Raw genomic sequence first — 24,513 nt, 5'->3', positions numbered from 1 at the left:
ATACCAATAATTGTTTACTATGTACCAGGCTTTGCAAAGGGCTTTTATTAACTGTTGTTTCATTTATCTTCAACAATAAACTTACAAAGTAGGTAATAGTCTCTCTCATTTAACAAATGGGGAGGAAGTGAAATACAGACAGCTCAAGCGATTAATGCTCTTAACCTAAAGCCAAGAGACTGTAACATAGAGGCTGTAACAGTGATAGAAAATTTACATATTCTGTCATAACTGAAAGAAAAACTCAAACTACATGATCTCAAGAAGCTATATTACAGGGGTGCCTGGCTGGCTCAGTAGGTAGAGCATATGACTTTTGATATTGGGGTTGTGAGCTCAAGACCCACAATGGGTGTAGAAATTACTTAAAACTAAAATCTTAAAAAACAAAAAAAGCAAGCTATATTACATATTTATACTTTGAATACATTTCTCTATTTCTTAGCTACTTTTAGAGAGCAAATTCGACATACTGCTCTGCTAATATGAAACCATCTGCTAAAGCTTACAAAACTGCAGTATTAAATCAGTACCCTAACTGCGGTTATAAAAAAAACTGGTAGAAGTACAATATTCCAACTAAATGTAAACATGACAGCTTTTAAGTTCTAAGCCTGAAAATTTTGTAATATAGTTTTAACAAAGTAAATGTTATTAATGTTTTAAAGTATAATATCATGTAAGTGTGATGGTTAGATTTTTGTCTTCCAATTTTTTCAAAAAGTTAATGTGCATTCTGCAGATACCAACTAATTCCCATTATCCACTTTTTAAAAAGAGATCATCACTTATATATTTGTTGGGGTAGGGTAAGCACTGTTAGTAATATTCTAAGTCTGAAAAAAAGCTTCAAACTAGATGATTTATGCCATGTCACCTAGACATGTTTCTTCCCTAAAAGAACAAGAACTTTGCTTTGTCAATAAAAGATTCTTCAATCTTAATTATGTTTATGTATCTTTCCTTTTTGAAAATATTATGACACCAAATATTTACATGTATTTAAAATGGCTAGAGGCAAAACACTTTTGCAAATAAATGTGGAAGAAAATGCAAATTTAAAATTTTAGTACAAAAATGTCACATAACACACAACACTGCCTACATTTAAATCTACTCTATTTATAATTTAAAATTTTGCATATATCTCTATCTATATGCTGTGCTCACCTCAAGTGTAGCTATCATCTGTCACCATACAATGCTATTACAAACCACTGATAATATTCCCTACTCTGTGAGATGTGCTCACTTATGGTGAGTACAGCAAGGTATAGTTGTTGAATCACTGTTATACACTTGAAATTAATGCAACATTGTGTTAGCTATGCTTCAACAAATATTTTTTTCTTGCATGTACCTAAAGAAAAGTTCATATCTTACACTAAAGATCACTTCCAAATTGTGTTTCATAATTTCCATCTTTTATTGGGAGCACCCATCAATTTCAGAAAAAAGTTAAAATTGTACCTTCTACCCCAGATGAAAATAAATTTCATCTAAGTTCAGTATTTAACAATAAAAAATAAAATGTGAAACTGTAAAAAAGAAAACAAAGAACATATAGGCAGTTCAACAGTAAAAAAATGAAAAGATGCTCAACTTCATTAATAATTAAAAATAGGTTAAATGGAGAAATAAAATACCATTATTTTTCATCCTTAAAAAAACAGACAGTCCTAGCAGACCACAGGCAAAAAGACACTTTTTGCATTGTTATGCCCTTTCTGGAAGGCAATCTAAATAATATATCTCAGAATTTTAGATGTCTTTTAGTCCAACAATTATTTCTCTAGGAATTTATTCTATAGAACTATACATACAAGAATTCTGGCAAACTATCTAAATGCCCAAGATATTAAACAAATTAGAACATATACATAAATCACACTGTTATAAATCAAGTAGACTTTTAAAAATAAACTTGGAAAGATGTCTAATAAATGAAAAGGTTACAAAACAGCAAATATAAAAAGATCACAATCACATAAAAATGTTTTGCTTATTTTTATACAAACGTAGAGATGTGGAAGAAATAACTAGATTCCTAGCAATATCAATAAATTCATATTATTACCTTTAAAAACAGTGTAAAAACCTTGGAGGCATTTACTATTGTTTATATAACCTAGTATTCATAAATAAAAACCTTCAGAAAGCAATGAATAGGTAACCCTATTGTTTAGTATGTGAAATATTATCTATAAAAGATTATAATCTGTGCTAAAACCAATATCCAACATCACGATGTGTAGAACTGCCCACAATCTCTTAATAGGTATTTAAAAAGGCCATTTTTGGGAAAACTGTCCCAAAATATCCAAAATAGTTTCCTGTCTTACTGTATATTGAAGGCTATCTTATGTTGGTGAGGCAAAGCTGTCATTCTGTACATCACCACAGAAGTGTAATATACTAAAGATGAAGAGGACTGATACGATGGTTCAATCCATTCTAAGATAAAGCATGGAGGTTTACTTAAAAAGCGAAAAAGAACCCTAATTTATTCTTTCCTTATAACTTTCTACTTAAAATTATTTATTTTATTTTATTATTATTATTACTATTATTATTAAGTAGGCTCCATGCCCAGCCTAGAGCCGAATTAGGCACTTGAACTTACCACTCTGCGATCAAAACCTGAGCTGAGATCAAGAGTCAGACACTTAACCAACTGAGCCATCCAGGCACCCCAAAAATATTTTATTTTCAATAAGAAATAATATCAATGTACTGTGCAAGAATGAGAAGAAAAAAACTCAAATGAAATTCAAATTTAATGAGGATTGTAAACTCCATGAAGGCAAATGTTTTGTCCATTTTGTTTCCTTCCATATCCTCAATTCCTAAAATAGCATCTGGCACCTATGGTAGATGCTCAAAAAATACTTGTTAAATTAATGACTAAGGTGAATGAAACGAGTTGCTCATGAGAAAAAAGATTAGACACTACTATGGAATAAAGCTTTTTCTAAAAATTTGGAAAGATTATAGAATACTAAAATATTCTAACAAGAAAGTATATGTAAAATTTCCCAAACCATTCTGCAACTCAACAAATGTTCGTTGAGTCCAATATTTTTCAGGAAGTTTTACAATAAGTGCTAGGGCTACGTACGCTAATGATAGAGATACAGTCAACTTCCTCCTATACCATTTTCTATCATCAGATGGCCATTAAGAACAAATGATACTAACATTTACTATGTTAACGCAGTTACTTATTATGTGCCACACATAACTTTATCACTTCTTCACAACAACCTACGAGTTTGGTACTATTATTATGCTATTTTGCTGCTAAGGAAACAGAGATATGGAAGAGTTAGGCAACGCTGCCCAAGGTCACACAGCTAGTAAGTGGAAGAAAAGGAAGAATCTTAACATTCTGTGTAGGTAGCACCCACACAACACAATACTATTCCCTTGCTCAAATTGAAGAAAATGAAAGATTTAAAATATTTCATATGGATGAAACAATTTCATTTTTGGAATGCACTCCAATAAAATCTACTGGTTGGAAGTAAAAGTGAGGTAGACATTTGTTGAAGAGGGATGATAGGCCCACGGGAACACACTATGTTATCTTCTATTTTTGCATATATATTTTAAAGTTCAAAAAAAATTTTTAAAGCTAAAAAAAATCCACTTAGGGAAATGGGCATTGATTTTCATCAACAATGCTGATGAAAAAATGAATTTTAACAACCCTTAAAAAGGTAACATAGAAGTACATATTAAACTTTTAAATGTGTATATCCTTTGATTCAGCATCCCAGTTTGAAATTTAGCCTACAGAAAGAGTAACATAAAGATTTTCTTATAGGGCCATTTACTTTAGTATTATAATAAAATAATGGAAACATAAATGCTAATTAACAGAGAAGTAGTTAACAAACCAATGATATGGGTAGGTATAGAGGAATGTTATGGGGCCATATTTAAAAATTGGATAAATCTGATTGTTCTGAAGAGTAAACCATGATAAATCATCAAATGATTTTTTTTTAAATGCAAACCAGTGTTGTTACTGCATTTCCTAATTTAATGTGTGTGCATGTGTTGTAATGGTAGGTACAGCATAGGGAAAGTTGAAAATGATACAAAGCAAATTTAAGAGTGGTTAACGAGTGTGGGTTTGCTTTCATTCCTTAAATGTTTTTTTGGTAGTGGGATTACAGATTATTTTTACTTGTTTGGAATACACAAGTTAGGAAGCAAAAAAGAAACCAAGACAGTATTTGCTAAGAAAAAAAAAAATTGGAGATGCTTTATATTGCAAGCTCCTTCAAATGCATTTATTTTTGTATCCCAAGCCTGGAACATAGCATAAATATTTACTAAATGAAGGAATGCTGATTACCAGCTAGGACTTTCCACAAGACATTATGTTCCTACTGACTCAGATTTGTAGACCTGTAAATAAAACCACAATGCAATTAGAAAGGATACTTAAGAAAGAAAGAAAATATACCTTCCAAAACTTCACTGTTAGGATATTTGATCTGTAGAAAACAAGCAAAATTACCAATGAAAACCTGCCCCCTCCCTAGGGGAAAAAAAAAAAGATCACCCTAGAAAATATGGTTCCCATATAGCTGTATGACCTCAGGTAAGTCACTTAACCTTCATAAGCTTCAGTTTCTTCATTTAAAAAAACTGAAGCTATTAATAACTCACAAGGTTCCTGTAAGAATTCATGAAGGTGCTTGGTATACTGTAGAGCAATTATTAAAAATGTAAAGATATTTATTATTATAAAACTAATAAATTTACATGGCTAGAAACTAAGTCAGGCATACCTGCATCACCAAACATCAGCAAGGCGGCAGCAATTGCTCCATCCATAGTGCTCGTTGATTCAATCAACTAACAGAGTAAGAAAAGACTGTTTTAATTTATTTCACATTAAAAAAAAGAATTATTTCACATTAGTCTGTACAATGTGAGCGCATCTTAAAATGTTATTGGACTTACTCATCATCCCTGTGTAGTGAAATATATACAGTGTATTCAAGGTTTTGTTATTTTAATTTTTTAAATGCAAGGTTCTGCACTGACGCCTTAAAAACTCCCTACTTAAATGTCTAAGCAGTGAGAGACAGAGAAGGAGGAGGCAGAGGGAGAGAAAGAAGGGACACTGGTAGACATTTGTATTACTCCTTTTTTATTTATGAAAAAAATAAACCACAATTCTGCAATTATTTCTTTTAATCTAATACTTCTTAAGAATGAGTGGGATGAAAGGTTCTTTTTGATATTTCCTCTTTTTCTGAATTGCCTGAATTTATTCAAGAACATATTCATATATTTATATAACTAATATCAATATTTAATTTTTGTAGTAATAACATTCTGTATTTGAGAAGAAACTAAATATCTCATATTTTTCTCTTGCTATAGTTTCCCTAATTTCCAATGAGCTAGTTGTTTTTAAAAAGACCTTACATTTTTTAATAAGCTATTTTTATATTAAATTAAACAGTCTCAAATCAAGTAAGAGTACTCTCTTCTACCAGTTTTCCTAATCTTGGATCCTTTAATATCCTGTAAGCCCCTCTTCATTTTCAAAATAGCCAAAGCATATTCTTAACTTGTCTAGGACTAAATTTATATTTTTTAACTTCTTGAACTCTTTTACATGGGTTTAAGAGCCTTTACAGAGTACTTTATAAATGTCACCTTTAAATCATTTCAGATAGAGATCAGTTGAATGCAGAGCAATTCAAGAGTGCTCTGCTTTGGAGTGATACACTAAATTCCCTAAATTTCATATACTAATTAATGAAACATGCATACAAATTCTGTGCATCAATCCTATTTTCCCACTGCAATTATAAAATTAGAGATAAATATTCTTACAGATGAAAAATACCCTTCAACTACATGAACAATTAGCAATCAGGCTAAACTATTTTTCACCTGAAATTTACTCCTTTGAATACTGAATACTCCATCATGTTTATTCTGTTGGAAGCTATTTCCAACACTGTTAGCAGCCCCTGCAAGTACTCTTCGCTACATTCACTGTCTTCTTATTCTAGAAAAAAAAAATCACACTGGGAGGAAAATAATACTGCTAGCAAGGTGCAGAGTCAAGATACCACCAAAGCTAACAGTAAGAAGGTATCAAAATGATTGGGGAGGGGGATTGTCATGCTAAAAATAACAGAAAATAATAATAATTTATTCTACAGAGTTTAAACTAGTAGGCCCAAGACCAGCTCAGTTCAGACATGTTTTTGGCCTGAATAGTATTATTTCTTTAAATTAGTTACTATAAAAAGTTAACGAAGTACTGATACAATATGGATGAACCTGACACCCTTTTGCTAAATGAAAGAAGCCAGTCACAAAAATAACATCTTAATATATAAATGGGATTATATATAATCCCATTTATATAAAATGTGAATAGACAGCATCTATAAAGACAGAGATTAGTGGTTGCCTAGAGCTAGAGGAGGGAACTGTGGAAGGACTGTTAATGAAGTTTCTTTTTTGGAAAGATTAAAAGTCCTTAAATTAGATTATGATGATAATTACACAAGTTTGTAAATATACTAAAAACCACTAAATTACACACTTTAAGTAGGTGATCTTCATGGCACTTAACTTATATCCTAAGAAAGTTACTAAATTGATCAACAGTAAATAACAGCTTTTTCACTTTATTTGGAAAATCTGAAACCTGATAAAAAGGGGCTATCATTGATGTCACATGGTCATATTCTGTTGGTACTATGGAGTAGCTACCCATTTCAGTAAGAGCATATACTATATGATACGCCAGTGTCCATCACTTCAAAGTTACCTGCCTACCCCATACAGATACGGTATCTCCTAAGGTTCATATTGGAGATGGTGGTGATCATGACAGATACAAAGGTGAAAAACATGTAAACCTGCAATTAAATGATCCCCCTAGGGTCATTCAACTAATAAGTGACAGAGTTAGAAATAACCTATTTACTAATAATCTTCAGAGATTTATTCTCTACCTGAAATTTAATTGAATGGTCAATTTTTATGTGCTCTTATAAGGAAGGATAACTATTACAGTCCAAATACAGCCACTTATTTTGTTTCTATATACAATCAATGTTTCTCCACAAGAGTGCTACTGACAGGATAACTCTTTTGTTATGCAGGACAATCCTGGTACTGCAGGGCATTTAGTGTCCCTGGCAACTCTCTGTCATTATGAAGACGGAGAGGGGGGGGAGCTTCCTGACATTTCTGAGACTTTCTAATGGGAGATGAGGAAGGAGGAGTCTTTTACAACTATTTAAGCACACACACATACAAGCACCATCCCCCCCCCCTCCAAAAAAAAAAAACCACATAAGCTATGTGAACTATTCAGGGATATATTATACATTATATTATTTATACGTGAATAACATTACCTATTTAAACCTTAAGACTTCCAACAAGTAAATCTCTGGCACTGACTTTTATTATTATGTAAAATAAAGTTAATTATCTCAAAACTTAAGATATCATTAGAAAAATGACTATCCACTAAATACAGTACTAGATACAAGAGAAATTTTAAACATCATTATAGCTACAATAACCAATTACTATAAAAGGGTATAACCTTAAGTAAATCATTATCACTTCTTTGTGGGAAAAGTTCCTTCAAGGTCTGAAGTTTAGCATCTTTAAGGTCTTCCAATTCCGAAAGGTCTTCCAATTCCGAAATATCATCATTATTTCTACCTGACATGGTAGGAAGGCCCTGGGACTCTTCATCTTCAGATGGCTCAGAACTAAAAATATTTTTAGAGGAAAAAACCAGTATTTTAATATATTATTTCATTAGAATCATATATATGTATATATTACATATATACATATGTAATACAGCAGTGCTTTTCAATATGAATGCAATCTATCCCTGTCAAAGATTAAAACAACTTTTTTTCATTTCAGCATCAGCATGGTTATATATATAAATCTACATTCCCAGAGTTGAAAATATCTATTATCCAGGCTGGGATGGAAAAGAATAATAAATATCTGGCATTAATTTTAAGATACACACCTGTATTGCATGCCCACATTCTCTTTCCTATTCTTTTTTCACCTATACTCTGTATACCAGACAAGCAATGTCAGGATGCTCTTGAGAAATAATAAAGCCTATACTAATTATACTAATACAAAGATAGAATTTTCATGGCCTACCTAGGTGATCCAAATCTATGTTACAATCAGAATGGTTCCATTCAGTACCAGAATCTCTGCCATGAAGAAAACATTGCTTCAGCAGACAAGAGCATTTACTCCATGTGAGGTTTTACTATGCAACTAACTTTGATCTCATTCCATCTCAATATATTTGTTAATCCTATATAAAAGACATTTGGGGCCATATTTTAATCATCTATCTCCCAAACAAAAATCTCATCTTGAAATTTTCTACCATGGTAGCCATTCTGGAGGTCAGAAAGTAGAAGTATAACAAATGGATACAAGTTATAAAGATCAGAGAAAGTGGGAACTTAATAAATACATTCCTAGTGTCAGAGAATGCAGACTTTGCTAAAGAATAGCTATGCTAAAGAACAGAATAGCTAATTCTATTTTGGGAAACAAGAGTCTGTATTTTAATATCTTCACTATATCTATTCATGTTAGTTCAGTTGTACTGGTCAGGGCACTAGTTTTGCCTGAGAATTCCCCAAAACATTTAAAAGCAGACAGATCCCCAAAGACCAGGAATACAAATTTTATTAGACATCTAGAACCCTGCTCTGAGAAAATGCTCTAATGAGGCAAAATAAATCGCTTCCTTTGTCACTACACCTGTCCTTCAATATATATATATTTTTAAGATTTTATTTATTTATTCATGAGAGACACAGAAAGAGAGGCAGAGACACAGGCAGAGGGAGAAGCAGTCTCCCCACGGGGAGACCGATGTGGGACTCGGTCCCAGGACCCCAGGATCATGACTTGAGCCGGACACCCAACTACTGAGCCATCCAGGTGCCCTCGTATCCTTCAATATTTGAAGGTAATTACAAGCATCTCCCTTTCCATTACACCCAGACCTCTCATTCTTTATGTACTCAACTCTGAATTCTCATTCTGCCTCACTATGATCACATTCCCTGATTTTGCCACCAAGTTCACTGAGAAAATGAAAGCATTCAGGTTGAAATCTTCTCACAATTTCTGCCTAGATAACCACTTTCAAAGGTTCTTACTCTGTTAGCCATCACCTTAACTTACTGATCAGATTCACAATCATTTGGTGGGACAAACTCATGTGCCTCTTGCTGTGGTAAGTATGTGGACTACCAATCTTATCATGCCTTGGATTTAACATCCAGTTCTCAGGAAATACAAATGAGAGAGGAATAAATTCAATATCATCATGAGGAAACAATCAGAAAAAACTATTTACACTAAGAAAAGACTCTACTTCCGCAGTAAGTTAAAATCCTTTAAAAAGAGGAGGGGAGAGGACTGTTTAAGATCAAAAGAAAGCCAGGAGTTATAACATGTGAATACAGTGGATGCTCCTTGTTTGGAACCTGGTTTGAAAAAGCAGCTATAAAACATATGAATATAGGGGCATGTGGGTGGCTCAAGTCTGTTAAATTTTTGTCTGACTCTTGGTTTCAACTCAGATCGTGATCTCAGGCTCATGGGACTGAGCCCCAGATCAGGCTCCCCACTGACTCCTCACTCAGTGTGGAGTCTGCTTGTCCCCCTACTCCTCCCCTCACTTGTGCCCATTCTTTCTCTCTCTCTCAAATAAAAGCTTTATTTTTAAAAAAACCACATGAATATAAAATGGGAATTAGATGATATTAGAAAATTGTTCATTGATTGGTATTGGGTTTTTGGGAGGAAGAAGATGCATCACCAAGTACTACAGGTAGAAATGTTGGGAATGTCCATAATTTAAAATATTCTGGGACGATAAAAATAGTAGATGAAACATGAAACAAAAATTTTAAGTCTAGGTGGTAGGTACATGAATGTTCATTGTCTTATTATTTTATTTTCTTGTATGCCTGAAGATTTAAAAATGAAAAAATCTAAAAACAACAAGAGTTGACTACTCTATTTTCTTTTATCTGGACTCAGATAAAGTACTTCTCTTCTGGTGAAGGTAAAGTCCCTTTTCAGTGCTAAGGGATTTTATTTTGGCCCTTTCTACTTCCTAAAGGACCCTGTTTCAACTACCTACCATCTTCTCTACCCCAACTCCTCTCTCTCCCTAAGCTCTTCCTCCCGAGTCTACAACGAGCTCAAGACTTCATTAACTAATTCAATGAGCCAGGAGATCTAGGAACTGTGACATAGCAGTGAAATAAGCAAATTCTCCTTTCCTTCACAAATTTTATAAAACTGATTTTCTACTTGCTCATTTCCTATAGAGTTCTCCTCTCAAGTTTTATTACCTTTTGCCCCACCATTTAGGTGAAATTGTTCTTTACCAGGGCAAGATGTCAAATGTAATAAAAACCTTTTATTGGTTATCTACTCCTCTGTAGTCCTATACACTGTTGACAAATCTCTGAAAATGTGGCCCCACACCCATCCTCGCCCCATGGGTTTTGCAACATTAGTTCTTCTGACTTTCCTTTACCTCTCTACCTGACCTTAATCTCTAAAGAAGGCTTTTCTTCCTTTGTTGACATTTGTGAATTGCTGTATTACCTAGGATTCTATCTTCAGCTCCTTCTCGTCTATTAATTCTTGAGTGATTTCATCAACTGCCAGTTTCTCTTATCAACACCAGTGCTTATCAAAAGCAGGGTGATTTTGCCTCAAGAGAACACTTGGCAATGCCCAGGGACATTTTTGATTGTTTTGAGTAGGGAGGTGCTAGTAGCATCTAGTGAGTAGCATCTAGTGAATAGAGATCAGAGCTTCTGCAAAACATTCTGCCAATACACAGGAAAGAAGCTCCTCAAAGAATTATTTGGCCCCAACTGTCAAAACCAAGGTTAAGAAATGCTGATATCCAAAATGGCCCATACACGGGTATTAATTATAACAACTGGAACATTCACACAGTACAGTACTATGGAGTATGAAAAAAGAATACAGATTTCTATAAACTGATATGATTTTTAGAATATACATCTAAGTGAATAAAACAAAGAACAAATGAGTATGTATACATGTATGCATTTATGTAATGTGCTGTCTTTTGTGTAAAAAAACAAGAAAAAAGGGGATGCCTGGGCAGCTCTTGGTTAAGCGTCCAATTCAGACTCTTGATTTCAGCTCAGGTCATGACCTCAGGGTCGTGAGATGAGCCCCAAGTCGGGCTCTGCACTGAGCGGGAAGCCTGCTGAGCATGGAGCCTGCTTAAGATTCTTTATCTCTCCCTCTTCCCTTCCTCCACCCCACATAAGTGTGCACTCTCTCTCTCTCAAAAAGAAAAAGAAACAAAGGAAAAAAAAAGACACATGAAAGAAAAGTATGACAAGAAACTAAACTGGTTAGTTCCAAGGTGGGATGACAGTGGGTGTCGCAAGAAAAAGGGAGAGGAAATAATACTTTTCTGAGCACATTCCATGTAGTTTTGATCTCTGGAACCTACTTAATATTTTAAATATTCAAAAGTAAAATTTAAAAGAGGGATAAGGCAAAAACCTTAAAAGGAATACAAACAGAAATTAATGAACTGAACTATACTTTAAATGAGTAACAGAGAAAATGTTAAATAATCCAAGTACTTTGACCATATACTTTCAATCTAAAGATCAAATAAAACTTAAAAACAAATTCTGAACACTATTTAGTAGGTTTACTGGTCAAGTGGTATGATTACAGCAATTCTTAAACTATTTTATGTATATTGGATGACTGAACAAGTTAAGAAATAAACTGATACTGCAAGAAGCCAGAATTCTCAATGTCAGAAAAGGAAATCTAGAAGGTGGGGCAAGGAAAGGTCTAATAGTAACAGATTAGAATTAAAGGTTATCATTAAAAATTCATGAATTAAAAACATTAAAACACAACACTCACACATTCCTCACATATTTCCTAATCTGTATAGCTGGAAAGGGCAAAAACATAACCCCTTGCCTTGCACAATGGCAAAGAAAGAACACTCCCAGTCCCCAGATTTCCAAATACCATTCTCTATTAAAAGGAACTAGTGCTTTTTAGGGAAATGGCTAATTCTAAATTCAGGCCTAGGATAGGGATAGTATAATTTTGGACCATCTTTTGCCTGAAGGGAAAAGGCTCACAAAATCATAGGAACCTCTTGGGGTGCCTAAGTATCTGCCTTCGGCTCAGGTCATGATCCTGGGGGTCCTGGGAACCAGCCCCAGGTTGGGCTCCCTCTCTCCGCTGCTCATGCTCTCTCTCACTCTCTCTCTCTCTCACACATAAATAAAATCTTAAAAAAAAAAAATTAAAAATGATAGGAACCTCTCAAAACCAGAGCCTGCCTAAAAGTTCCCTCACCTGACAAAACTTAGTAATTTGAGCACCAAAATGAATGATGGTAAATGAATTACAACCCACTGAACAAAAAAAATATCTATGACTGCATTTTGATATTTATACTACATAAATACTATATAAATGAATGAATAGGAAGAAAATATAAAACCCTTCTTTATATTAGAATACCAAATAAAGTATAAAATCTGAAATGCTAAGTTAAAATAGCACCAATTTGCAACCATTATTTAAACAACTGATTCAGTAAAGAATCATCAATGGATATTAAAACTACTGAGTGAAAGTCTGCTAAGGAATAAGATCATTATCTGGTCTCAAAGTATCTGCCCATAGATTAATCACTAAAAAGTAGAAAGTGGTAACTTTACAGGAGGAATCTGGCAGGTTTCTGAGTGATCCAAGTGCACTTCACCAATAAAGAGATAGATAAATTGCTATCAGTGTGCCTTATGACATGATACACGGAGGACACAAAATCATTTATGTAGCTTTCCTACCACATAACCTAAATTTAATCAGGAAGAAAATCAGGTAAGTACAAATTGAGAAACAACCTTAAAAAAAAAAAAAATATGGCCTCTTAACCTTCAAAGGCCAATGACACGAAAAACAAAAAACAAGGCTGAGAAACAGGTTTCGGATTAAATTAGACTAAAGACACATGATACTGGGACGCCTGGGTGGCTCAGCATTTGAGCATCTGTCTTTGGCTCAGGGCATGATCCCGAAGTCCCAGGATCAAGTCTTGCTTCGGGCTCCCTGCATGGAGCCTGCTTCTCCCTCTGTCTGTCTCTGCCTGTGTGTGTCTCTCTCTCACTCTCATGAATAAATAAATAAAATCTTAAAAAATAAAATAAAGACACACATGATACTGGGTTAAAAAAGAAATCCAACATGATACTGGAAAAAAGAAATACTATAAAGCTTATTTAAAATATGGTCCAAGGACTGACTGCTAGTTCTTAAACTCACACTGTTACCCATCAAAGACAAGATAAGAAATTTATACAAGAAGGTAAAACAGGGATCCCTGGGTGGTGCAGCGGTTTGGCACCTGCCTTTGGCCCAGGGCACGATCCTGGAGACCCGGGATCGAATCCCACATCGGGCTCCCGGTGCATGGAGCCTGCTTCTCGCTCTGCCTCTCTCTCTCTCTCTCTCTCTGTGACTATCATGAATAAATAAATAAAATCTTAAAAAAAAAAAAAAAAAAAGAAGGTAAAACAACTACATTACTAAGCATATCACTTAAGTCCAGCTGATTTTTCCTTATAATACTTTCCTAGTAAAGGAACTGGTACACGGATTCACATTTTAGAGCACATTTGTTATATACAAACCAGTACTTTTGAGTAGCACTATTATAAAGGATGTTATCAGAATTAACTGGTAAAATTTAAATATGCACCGTACATTAGATAACTGTACTGTGCCAATGTTAACTGGTATTTCTGAATCTGAAATGCTTCTTTTGTAATATAAGAGAATGACATTTTTCTTAGCAGGTAAATGTGAATCTAACACATTTAATCATGCAAGACCCTTTTTATTTTTTCATGCAAGATCCTTACTATTTTTTATTTTACAGTGAATTTCAGGAGAAAGGCATGTTCATTAAAGGGTATATATAAAAAGTTCATTTAAGAGGAAATTCTCATCTTATCATTAGTGGACAGTCTCGTTCTGTTGGCTCCTTCTAGCAACATTTTCTTCCCTTAGCTTCTGATCATACAACCCTTTTGACTTTTCTCTTACCTCACAACTATTCCTTCTTACAACCTCTACAGACTTCTTACCTCAGTGACTATTCCTTCTTAGAATCTCTACAGATTCTTTCTCATCTCCCTATTCCTAAAATCCCAAGTTCCCCTAGCCTGAGTCCTTAAACCAGGAAAACCTTCTCTTTTCCAGCTATACCAGTATCTCTTGGTGATTTTATCTTATCATATGCCTTTAAATATCAAATCTATAGTCTAACAATTCCTAAATTTAGATGTTACCCAGACCTCCCCCCCAGAACTCAAATGTCACAAATCCAATTGCCTAGCCTACTTGACATCTCCCACCTAGGTATCTACGAGTCTTCTCAATCATAGCATGTTCAAGATTGAACTGTCAATCTTTCCTTCAAAAAGAGCTCCCCTACCACACCCAAAATAGTTTTCCTTATCAGTTGCTCAGGCCAATCTTAGGGTCATCCTTGACGGCTTTTTCTCCCACCCAAAATTTAACAATAAAACCTCTCTGTTCTTCTAACTTCAAAGTATTTACAGAATCTAACCCCTTCTAATCATCTCCACAAGTAGTAGTCTTGCCTATGTGTCTATCATTTCTTGCCTGGGTTATTACAACAGCATCCATGCTCACCTATAGTCTCAAAGATCTTTTAAACATGTGAGTGAGATAATTTACTCTTCTGCTCAATACACTCCATTAGCTTCCTATCTCATTCATAGTAATAGGCAAATGGCCTATGGGCTTAACATAATTAAATCCCTTTTTCTACCCTGCTGCTTACTTGTGACCTTATAAGTCTTTCTCCCTGTATCATTTGCCCCTGACTTTCCTTAGAAACATCAGGCATTAAAAAAATTATAATAAAATTATAATAAATTATAATAAAATTAAAAATTAAGAAAACAAAACATCAGGCATAATACCACTTCAGAGTCACTGAACAAGTTATTTCCTATGACCAGAATACTCTGCTCCTGCCCCCAGTCCTCATATCGATATGGTTCACACTTTCTTACTTTAGGTCCCTACTCAAGCATCATTTTCTCAAAAAAGCTTTTTTTTCCAACTGTGCTCTTTAGAAACCATACCCCTACCCCTGAACTTCATTAATGATTTTCCTTCCCTTTTGGCCATAGTATTTATTATTTGTTATACTACATTGTTTATTTGTTTATTGTCTTTCTACCTGACCATAATACAAGCTCCATGCTACTCCACAAAATGTGCCCCAAAAATGTTAAAACGGTTTGACTCTGGGACTCCAGAACGGATCATAAAGCAATTACAGATGATCAAAGGTACATATTAAAATAATTTCCCTAACTATGGAGACTTAAAAAAGTTAAATTATTGGCTCTCACTAAACTTTTTATTGAAAATCACTGTTATCTGGAAAAGCATGCACACACATACATCCACAAAATACCTCTCTAAAGTTCTGAGTTAGGGAAAAATAACGAAGATGCAATAGGGAAAGGCAAAAAAGAAAGAAAAAAGAAAGAAGTCATCAAACGATATTTTCAAATTAAATAACTTTGGCTTGAAAACCCTCTTATATAGGCAAATATAATGAATGAATCTATTAAACTGCTTACACTATAATCACTGTGTCTTTGTTGAATTTTTTCTCTTGAACTGTACTGGAGCAATTTGGGGAAACGATATCTTCACTATCAGAAGACAAATCAATATACTGTATTCCTCTTTGATTCTTGAAATATGATATACTAGCTTTTCTTTCATTTTCTGTAGTTTCTGGAACACTAGAATCTTCTGCAAAAGAAAAAAGGAGAAAGGCATTTTGAGTAATTTGAAAATAAATTTATTTTTGATAATAATAATTATGTGCTAAAAATCTCTAATTTGTTCACTGCTTCCATTGTAAAACCAAAAATTCCTATCAGTTTTAAAGAAAATGTTAACAGTCAAACCAGGGTTGATGTTAAATGATTTTCCATTTCACAGGTTAATTTACTTGTAGGACACTAATGCAAAATGCAAAAGAGAGGTTTGTGCTTGAGTGTCATCTTCCCTCAGTATTTTTATTTCCTAGTACTCAGTTCTCACCTAAATGAACACAGGCACTACAGCCCAAGACTGTATTTCAATCCTTTCTCTTAGTCAAGTTATGTAATCACTCCAAATCTCAGTGTCCTCACCTGTAAAATAGAAATGCTAATAATCACAGGGCTAATGTGACCAGAATATCAGAAGATACATATTAGGCATTTAGTTCAGTCATTGGCACATAGCCAGTATTCACCATACATTACCTCTTACGTAAATGTTGGTGTTATGGGCTGAATTACGGGACCTCCAAAATTCTTATGTTTAAGTTCCAACCACCAGTATAACATATTTAGAAACAGGGTCTTCAAAGAGGAGATTAAGTTAAAATGAGGCTGTCTGGGTGGGGGCCTAATCCAGGATGATGTCTTATAAGAAGACAGAGACACAAAAGACTCATACATGAAGGGAAGGCCATGTGAGGACACAGTGAAAAGGCGGCCACCTGCAAGCCATGGAAAAAGTCCTCAGAAGAAAAACGCTTGATCCTGGGTTTCCAGCCTCCACATATGTAACAAAATAAATGAGTGCTGTTTAAGCCACCCAGTATGGTATTTTGTTATGGTAGTCCTCACAAGCTAAAAAAAGTTGGCTCATTCAAAAAAGGTGAATAGTAACAGGTGAATAATTTTAAATATTTTAAAATATTTTACCAGTCTTCTCTTCAATAGCTGAATTCCAAAATTATTCTCCCTTCTCCCAGCAAAACCACCATTCTTCCTTACATATTTGAAAAGGAAAAGGTCAGACTTAAGGAATTCATATTAAATAGTCAATGCCTTGGTCTAGTGAATGTGTTTTAAAAAGCAGTGACCAAATGAATCTTTAGTTCAAAAGTGTCGATGTAAAAAACAATCACTGCGGTTAACTATTTTCGAAGTCAGTATCAAATCAAGTGATGCACATTTTTAACCCTTACAATAATCCTGAGGGTACACATTGTATCACCATTTTATAGACAAAATGAGTTTAGATAAAGCCACTTGTCCAAAGTCATATAAGAAAAGTAACAAATCTGAAATCCATGCGTAAATGGCCAAATCGTTACACTCTAAAAACTATTAGGCCATCCTCAATATGTCACAAAATGATAGCAATCATTATACTGAAGCTCATGAGCCATATTTGTAAATAACATTAACCAAGGCCTATATAACTACTATTTACCTGGAGGGCACTAAAATGACATTTCTTTACTTCCTATAATGAAGTTCTATCAACACTACTGAAAAGCAGATCACTTTTTCCCCCCAAAGAATAATTTTATAAATGTTGAGCGAAGAACCTGGATGAGGAACACAAACAAATGTGATTTGGAACAAATCACAGCTACATTTACTGCCGTAAACATGAAGACACATATTCTGTTAGTTATGTGAATAAGATTGCAGCCCAACTCATATAAAGTATTTTGCTTTTACAGTGTTCCTAACGCATCACAAATCATACATAAAATTAAAAACTAGATGTTCACTATATCAAATATCTGACCTAAAGCTAATGCATATCAGCTACACATGTTAGGCAGTGTCCTTTCTTATATTTTCAAAGAGCTAAGACAAAGTGATTTGGATTGTCTGCTTTTCTTCAAAGTCTCTTTATTCAAAGCAAATGATAATCTTTTGAAAATTAGCTACTTAAATACCTAAATGCCTGGGGGGTGGGGTCCTAAAAAAAATCTGTTAATAAGTATTAGGAAAACTTGAGTTTCTTGAATTTGATTAAATATTCATCTTTGATTTTCTCTAATTTTTTTCCTCTTATTTTATAGATTATAATACAAAATACACAATGAAGCCATCAATTTTTAAAACTAATGTTTAACATGATTAGTTAATGAGACAGGAAAAAAAATAAAGAAGTTTGACCTACTCTCCATCATGTACTCAATTACTCAGAGCTTTTATTGGTAACGTAATATATACCATCATAATATACATATTATATATACACTTCATGTACAAAATGTATTATATATGATGTACATTGTATAAAATATACGTTATACACACCTATCTATCTACCTAAAAATCTACCTTAAAAATGTATACAGCTCTGAACTAAGTGGCATCCCCATAGCCCAACTGGTAAATGACTACCAAGGAAGTAGTTTGATAATATGGAAGATAAGGGAAGATTACAATACAACAGCATTTCTCAAACACAGAACCCTTTTGCACTCTTAAAAATAGAGGACCCTAAAGAGCTTTTGCTTATGTTGGTTATATTTATATTACCATATTAGAAAGCAGAAACTGAGAAACTTCATTAAATTGTTTACATAATAACAAATATTTTTATGAAAACTGTATCTTCTCATACCATTCCCCTCCTCCCAATTTAATGAGAAGAGTGGCACTGTTTTATATTTGCAAAAAATCTCTGGTTTAACAGAAGACAGATTCTATCTGCTTCTGCAATTCATCTCTTGTAATATACTGGTTCTGTTTCAGTTTATGAAGATTATGCCTTACAGTTAGGAAAGGAATAGCATTTTCATAGTTCCTTTTTACAATACCATGGATATTATTCTTTGATACAAAACCCAAATTTGACAGGTGGTACTTTTTATAAAAGTTGGTTGCAATGTGGAATCTGAAACCATATGAATAAATTTTTGCATTTTACTACATTAAAAACCCACTGGTCTACCTTGCATTTTAATGGACCTTTTAAACCATGCATTATTTTGTAACACTGTGTGCAGTGGTCATTTGGAAAATACTGGCTCACTCGCTGACTGATGGAGATCTTCCAAATGTTGACATATCTCATAATATTTTATCAAAAGGTTAGATTTATTAATATCACCACTGATCCTGAAATATCTAGAGACTGTCAAACTCCCTGTTCAAAATCCAAACTTTCCTTTGAAAACTGGAATTTTATCTCTAGCAATATATGCTGCCAGTTATTTCCTTAGTATCATTGTCCATTTTTTAATTTTTTTCATTGTCCATTTTTGAGAAAATGTCTGCTAAATACCTAAGTCTCTGCTTAACTACAGGTTGTCATTCTTTTAAGTAAAAATGGTGTTTAGTGAAAAAACTGGCAAGTTCAAATCAGAACTGAAAGCAATTGTTCAAGTGCTTTCCCTTGAGATGACCACTGTACGTACAAACTTCAGTATGCAGCAAAGGCTGGTTCGTTCACATTTTGTTTCATAAAGTATTAAAAAGCAACCTACTGCTTAGTTGAGATTTACCAAAATAAAGATTTTTTTTTTTACTGCTTTATCAAAAAACATTCTTAAGTGAAAATGACATTTAAAAAATCTTAGGAATACAATAACTACTACAACAGTTTGAAGTCTTGGCACTGATTCATGCTAAGGCACCAGTAGTTTTACCTACCATTGCTTTTATGCCAACAACATAGTAAAAAGGCAAGTAATATCTTAGTATTATTTTTATTTTTTTTAAAGATTTTATTTATTTATTCATGAGAGAGAGAGAGAGAGAGGCAGAGAGAGAGGCAGAGGGAGAAGCAGGCTCCTCACAGGGAGCCCGATGAGGGTGGGACTTGATTCCGGACCCAGGATCACTGGATCACGCTCTGAGCTGAAGGCAGACGCTCAACTGCTGAGCCACCCAGGCACCCCATATATTAGTACTATTATGAAAGTAGTTTGCCCTTAGGGATCCTATAGGTTCACATACCACACTTTGAAAACTGATGTGACACAGTAAGAGCTTGTTTAAATAAAAAAATTAACTTTCCGGGCAGCCTCAGTGGCCTAGCGGTTTGGCACTGCCTTCAGCCTGGGGTATGATCCTGAGGAACTGGGATCGAGTCCCACATCGGGCTCCCTGCGTGGAGCCTGCTTCCCCCTCTGTGTCTCTGTCTCTCTCTCTGTCATGAATAAATGAATAAAATCTTTGTATATATATCAACTCTCCAATACAGTCAATAATTTAGATTTAGAATAGTGCTTAATACTTAGATTTGTTTAGACTATTTCCAGAAGTGAGCAACAGCAAAAACAGCTAAAAGGCAATGGCCAAAATGATGCAGTGGTGGTTTTTGTCCCAAAGCAAACAAACACTTTTAAGCAGCAGCACAAAAGAGGGAGCAAACAGAAAAATAACAAATTAAAGAATGGTGAAATGCTCAATTATGAAGGCTTTTAATTCTGATATTTGCTGACTGCCTTCTGTGTTTAAGGTACTGAACCAGTAGGTAGGGAATATTAAAGAAAAAAAAAGTTCAATTTGCCCTAAAGAAACAAATATTAAGAACAGACATGTACACAAGTAACTGTTATGAAATATGATTTGTGCCATGAGAAAGGAATAAACAAAATGCTACAGGGACATGGGGGGAAACAGCTTATCCTTTCATACAAAACCCACAAATAAACCTATCATATTTTAGAGACAGAGGAGGAGTATTTTCTCATTACCAAAAGGTAATGGGAACCTACATCATTAGCATATGCAAGTAGACTCCAAGGTTCCAGGGAGTTTTTCCAAACTAAATATTCCCCATTAATGATATGCACAAGAGAAGACAATCTTATTCCAAATTTTTCCAGTACGCTTGTACCCATTCTCATATCTAAGTCTACCATAAAATAAAAGAAGCATTTAAGTCTGATACTGGTTTCACCTTTCCAAAGGGTCCAAAATCAAGGGCCACTCAAAAACAAAAAAAAAATCACTGCTAGGAGATTAATAGTTCACACTAAAGTATTCTAAATTAACTTGATAACCCATAAAGTTATGTCCCAAAGTAGAATGAAAACAGATAAACCTTTATATCTGTCCTGAAGACTTACAAAACTGTGCCATTTCTGATATTCTAGTTGTGTTGCTCTACATGGCTCAATTTTCTAACATGGGAACTAACTTTCAAGGCAATTCCTTTGAATACTAAGTAACCCAACCCAAAATAGGGGCACCTGGATGGCTCAGGTCGTGATCCCGAAGTCCCAGGATCCAGTCCCGCAACAGGCTTCCCCACAGGGAGTCTGCCTCTCCCGCTGAAGCCTGCCTCTCCTGCTGCCTATGTCTCTGCCTCTCTCTCTCTCTCTCTCTGTCTCAAATAAACAAACAAACAAATAAATAAATAAATTTTAAAAATCTTTAAAAAAAATCAAAATTAAAAGGTAACCAAAATAATAGATAGTAAAATCTGGGCAATCTTAATTTGAATGTCACAGTAGAAACAAAAATACCTTTAGTATCTTCTAAAAGATAAATCAAACTCTTTCTCTGATGAAAGATCTAAAAGACAAGAATACACTGAATACAAGATTAAAGAGTAGTTTCAAACATCACTCAAAGATGAAATGAGAAAGAAGAGACATCTTAGGTCTAAGCTAAAAAAAAAAAGGGGGGGTATGTAAAGAAAAACACAGCCATGCTACTGTTACTGGACAAACTAAAAGTGTTAAACTTGAGATACTTTTTAATAACAATCTAGATCTACAACAAAAATATGTATCTTAACTGCATACTAAAGATGAGAGACAAATACTGCAAAGACATGATAGAAACTGAGGAGACAAATATGAGGCTTTAACTCTCTTCTCCAAGCTCTTAAGAGACGGCACAAAATAATTAAGATATAGAGTAGTGCTTTCCAAACATTTTTTATTGGGACCCACTGTAAAAAACACATTTTAGATTACGATCATAGGGATGGATGCCTGAGTGGCTCAGCGGTTTAGCGCCTGCCTTCGGCCCAGGGCATGATCCTGGAGTCCCAGGATCAAGTCCCACGTTGGGCTCCCTGCATGGAACCTGCTTCTCCCTCTGCCTGTGTCTCTGCCTCTCTCTCTCTCCCTCTGTCTCTCATGAATAAATAAAATCTTAAAAAAAAAAAAAAGATTATGATCATAAACATATTATTAAACACATATAACTGAAATAAAAGTTTCAGACTATCAATAATACTTTGATAATTTTCTATTCAACCTATTCTATTAAAATAACAGTTGCATACAATTAGAATCCAAGAAACTGACTTTATGACACAAGTGATTCAGTCTGAAAAAATTATACAAATAAAATACATCTGCTATTTTGTATATAATTAAAGCTATACATAATGTTATCTTTCCAAGCAGTCTTAGAATTTTTACAGAAATTAATGGTAAATTAGGCCACAAAGAAAATTTCAGGGACGCCTGGGTGGTTGAGCGTCTGCCTTTGGCCCAGGGCGTGATCCCCAAGTCCCCGGGATGGAATCCTACATCGGGCTTCCTGCATGGAGACTGCTTCTCCCTCTGCCTCTGTCTTTGCCTCTCTCTGTGTCTCTCATGAATAAATAAATAAAATATTAAAAAAAAAAAAAAAAAAAAGAAAAGAAAATTTCAGTAAATCAGCCACAGGAGAAACACTGTAGACTATATTCTCTAGTCATAAAACAATAGAATTAGAAGTAAATATTATAAGAACACTGAAGCAAAATTTTAGCCACTTGGAAATTTAAAAAAGGAAAGAAAAAAAAGCTATAGAAACCACTTCTTTGAACTTTCAGGTAAAGAGGAAAAAAAAACAATAACACTTCAAAACCTAAGACCCATCATATATACACCTTAACATTACAAAAATTAAAATAATGGGGTAAACAAATATAAAACTAGAGAAATAGATTAATGACCCATTAGATGCAAATATACATGAGAATTTATACTGATAATTCATATAGAAGAAAAAAGGTTTATCAAAAAACTATTCTGAAACAAATGACTAGTAAGCAACAACGAGCAAAGGAGAAAACTGTATCATCCTTTCTTTAGTCCTTACAAAGTCTAGGTAAGATTTAACATTAAAATAAAAATCGGGCAGCCCGGGTGGCTCAGCGGTTTAGTGCCGCCTTCGGCCCAGGGCCTGATCCTAGAGACCCGGGATCAAGTCCCACGTCGAGCTCCCTGCATGGAGCATGCTGCTTCTTCTGCCTCTCTCTCTCTCTACAGTATCTCTCATGAATAAATAAATAAATTATTTACAAAATATAAAAATAAAAAATAAAAAAATAAAAACACAAAACCTGACTCATATCCATTAGTTTGGCTATCAAAACAAAACAAAAAACCAAAAAAGAAAGTAACAAGTGTTAGCAAGAATGTGGAGAAACCGGAACTCTTGTGTACTGCTGGTGGGAAAGTAAAATGGTGTACGTATTAATGGAAAACATGTGATGGTTTCTTATATCATCTATCAACTCCATTTCCAAGTAAATAACCTAAAGAAGTGACAGCAGTGTCCCAAAGAGATATTTGTGTATTTCATAGCAACAACAGTCACAATAACCAAAAGGTAGAAGCAACCCAAGTATCCATCCACAGATGGATAAACAAAATGCACTATGTACATAAAATGCTTTTCAGACTTAAAAAGAAAATTCTGATACATGCTACAACATGAATGAACCTTAAAGACTTAATGCAAAGGGAAATAAGCCAGTCACAAAAAGACAAATCCTGTATGATTCCACTTCTGGGTATGATGTACCTAGAGTAGTCAAATTTAGACAGAAAGTACAATGGTGGTTGCCATAGGCTAGAGATAGGAGTTAAGTGTTTAATGGGCACACAGTTTCATTTCTACAAGATGAAAAGTTCTGAAGATTAACTGAACAATAATGTGAATTATTCTAACACTCCTATGATCTGTATACTTAATAATTAAGGTGGTAAATTTTATGTATATTTTACAATTAAAAATAAAATTAACACAGATGTGCTAGAATAAAATACTAATGAAAATATTTATAATGTGATAGTAAGGAATAGCTGTCTGATCAGGACCTAACCCCTAGAAGCCAAACAAATTGACCGCATTAAAATGTAAAATTTCTCTATGGCAAGCATCAAGCAAGGAATCAAAAAAATAAAAAACTTACAAATCATTTATCAGAAAAAGAGAAAAACCAAGAACACAGAAAAAGTCCAGAAGGCTAATATATTTATGACAATAACACTTAACCTCCAAAGTAAAGAATAAAAGTAAAACAATTTAATTCCCTGGTAAAGATAAAAAAGGTGTGCAGTATTTTGGGCTAGTATGAAAAAGCAGACATCTAAAAACCAAGCTGTAGTCTGGTGCAAAGTGGTAAAACTTCTGTGTATGGTAACTTAGCAATTACTAAAATATTACTAATATTCACTCTAAACTGACAATTCCATTTCCAAGAATTTTTCTTTGGATTGTACACAAGCTAAGATATCCGTGTAAAAGGATAGTCACTACAGCCTTCTTTTGATAGCAAAAAAAAAAAAAAAAAAGTGATCCCTGGGTGGCGCAGTGG

The 24,513-nt window shown here is 34.1% G+C and overlaps 1 protein-coding gene across 11 annotated transcripts in view; it reads right to left on the bottom strand.

The window, feature by feature from the left end:
* Window positions 1-24,513, bottom strand: part of SMARCAD1 (SNF2 related chromatin remodeling ATPase with DExD box 1) — a 78,262-nt gene that overhangs the window by 46,275 nt on the left and 7,474 nt on the right. For 9 of the 11 annotated variants that reach the window (XM_072810227.1, XM_072810231.1, XM_072810229.1 and 6 more), the window contains 3 exons: window positions 15,786-15,963; window positions 7,604-7,775; window positions 4,803-4,869 (listed from right to left, as the gene is read on the bottom strand). In XM_072810227.1, the coding sequence (XP_072666328.1) occupies window positions 4,803-4,869; window positions 7,604-7,775; window positions 15,786-15,963 (417 nt within the window). Of the gene's footprint in view, window positions 1-4,802; window positions 4,870-5,922; window positions 7,776-15,785; window positions 15,964-24,513 lie in introns of all 11 variants that reach the window. The other 2 variants (XM_072810235.1, XM_072810234.1) reach the window with 1 other exon arrangement.

This window comes from Canis lupus, chromosome 33, assembly GCF_048164855.1.
Source record: "Canis lupus baileyi chromosome 33, mCanLup2.hap1, whole genome shotgun sequence".
NCBI lineage: Eukaryota > Metazoa > Chordata > Mammalia > Carnivora > Canidae > Canis > Canis lupus.
The sequence above is the reverse complement of the archived record's forward strand: the minus strand, read 5'-3'. Positions and strand labels throughout refer to the sequence as shown.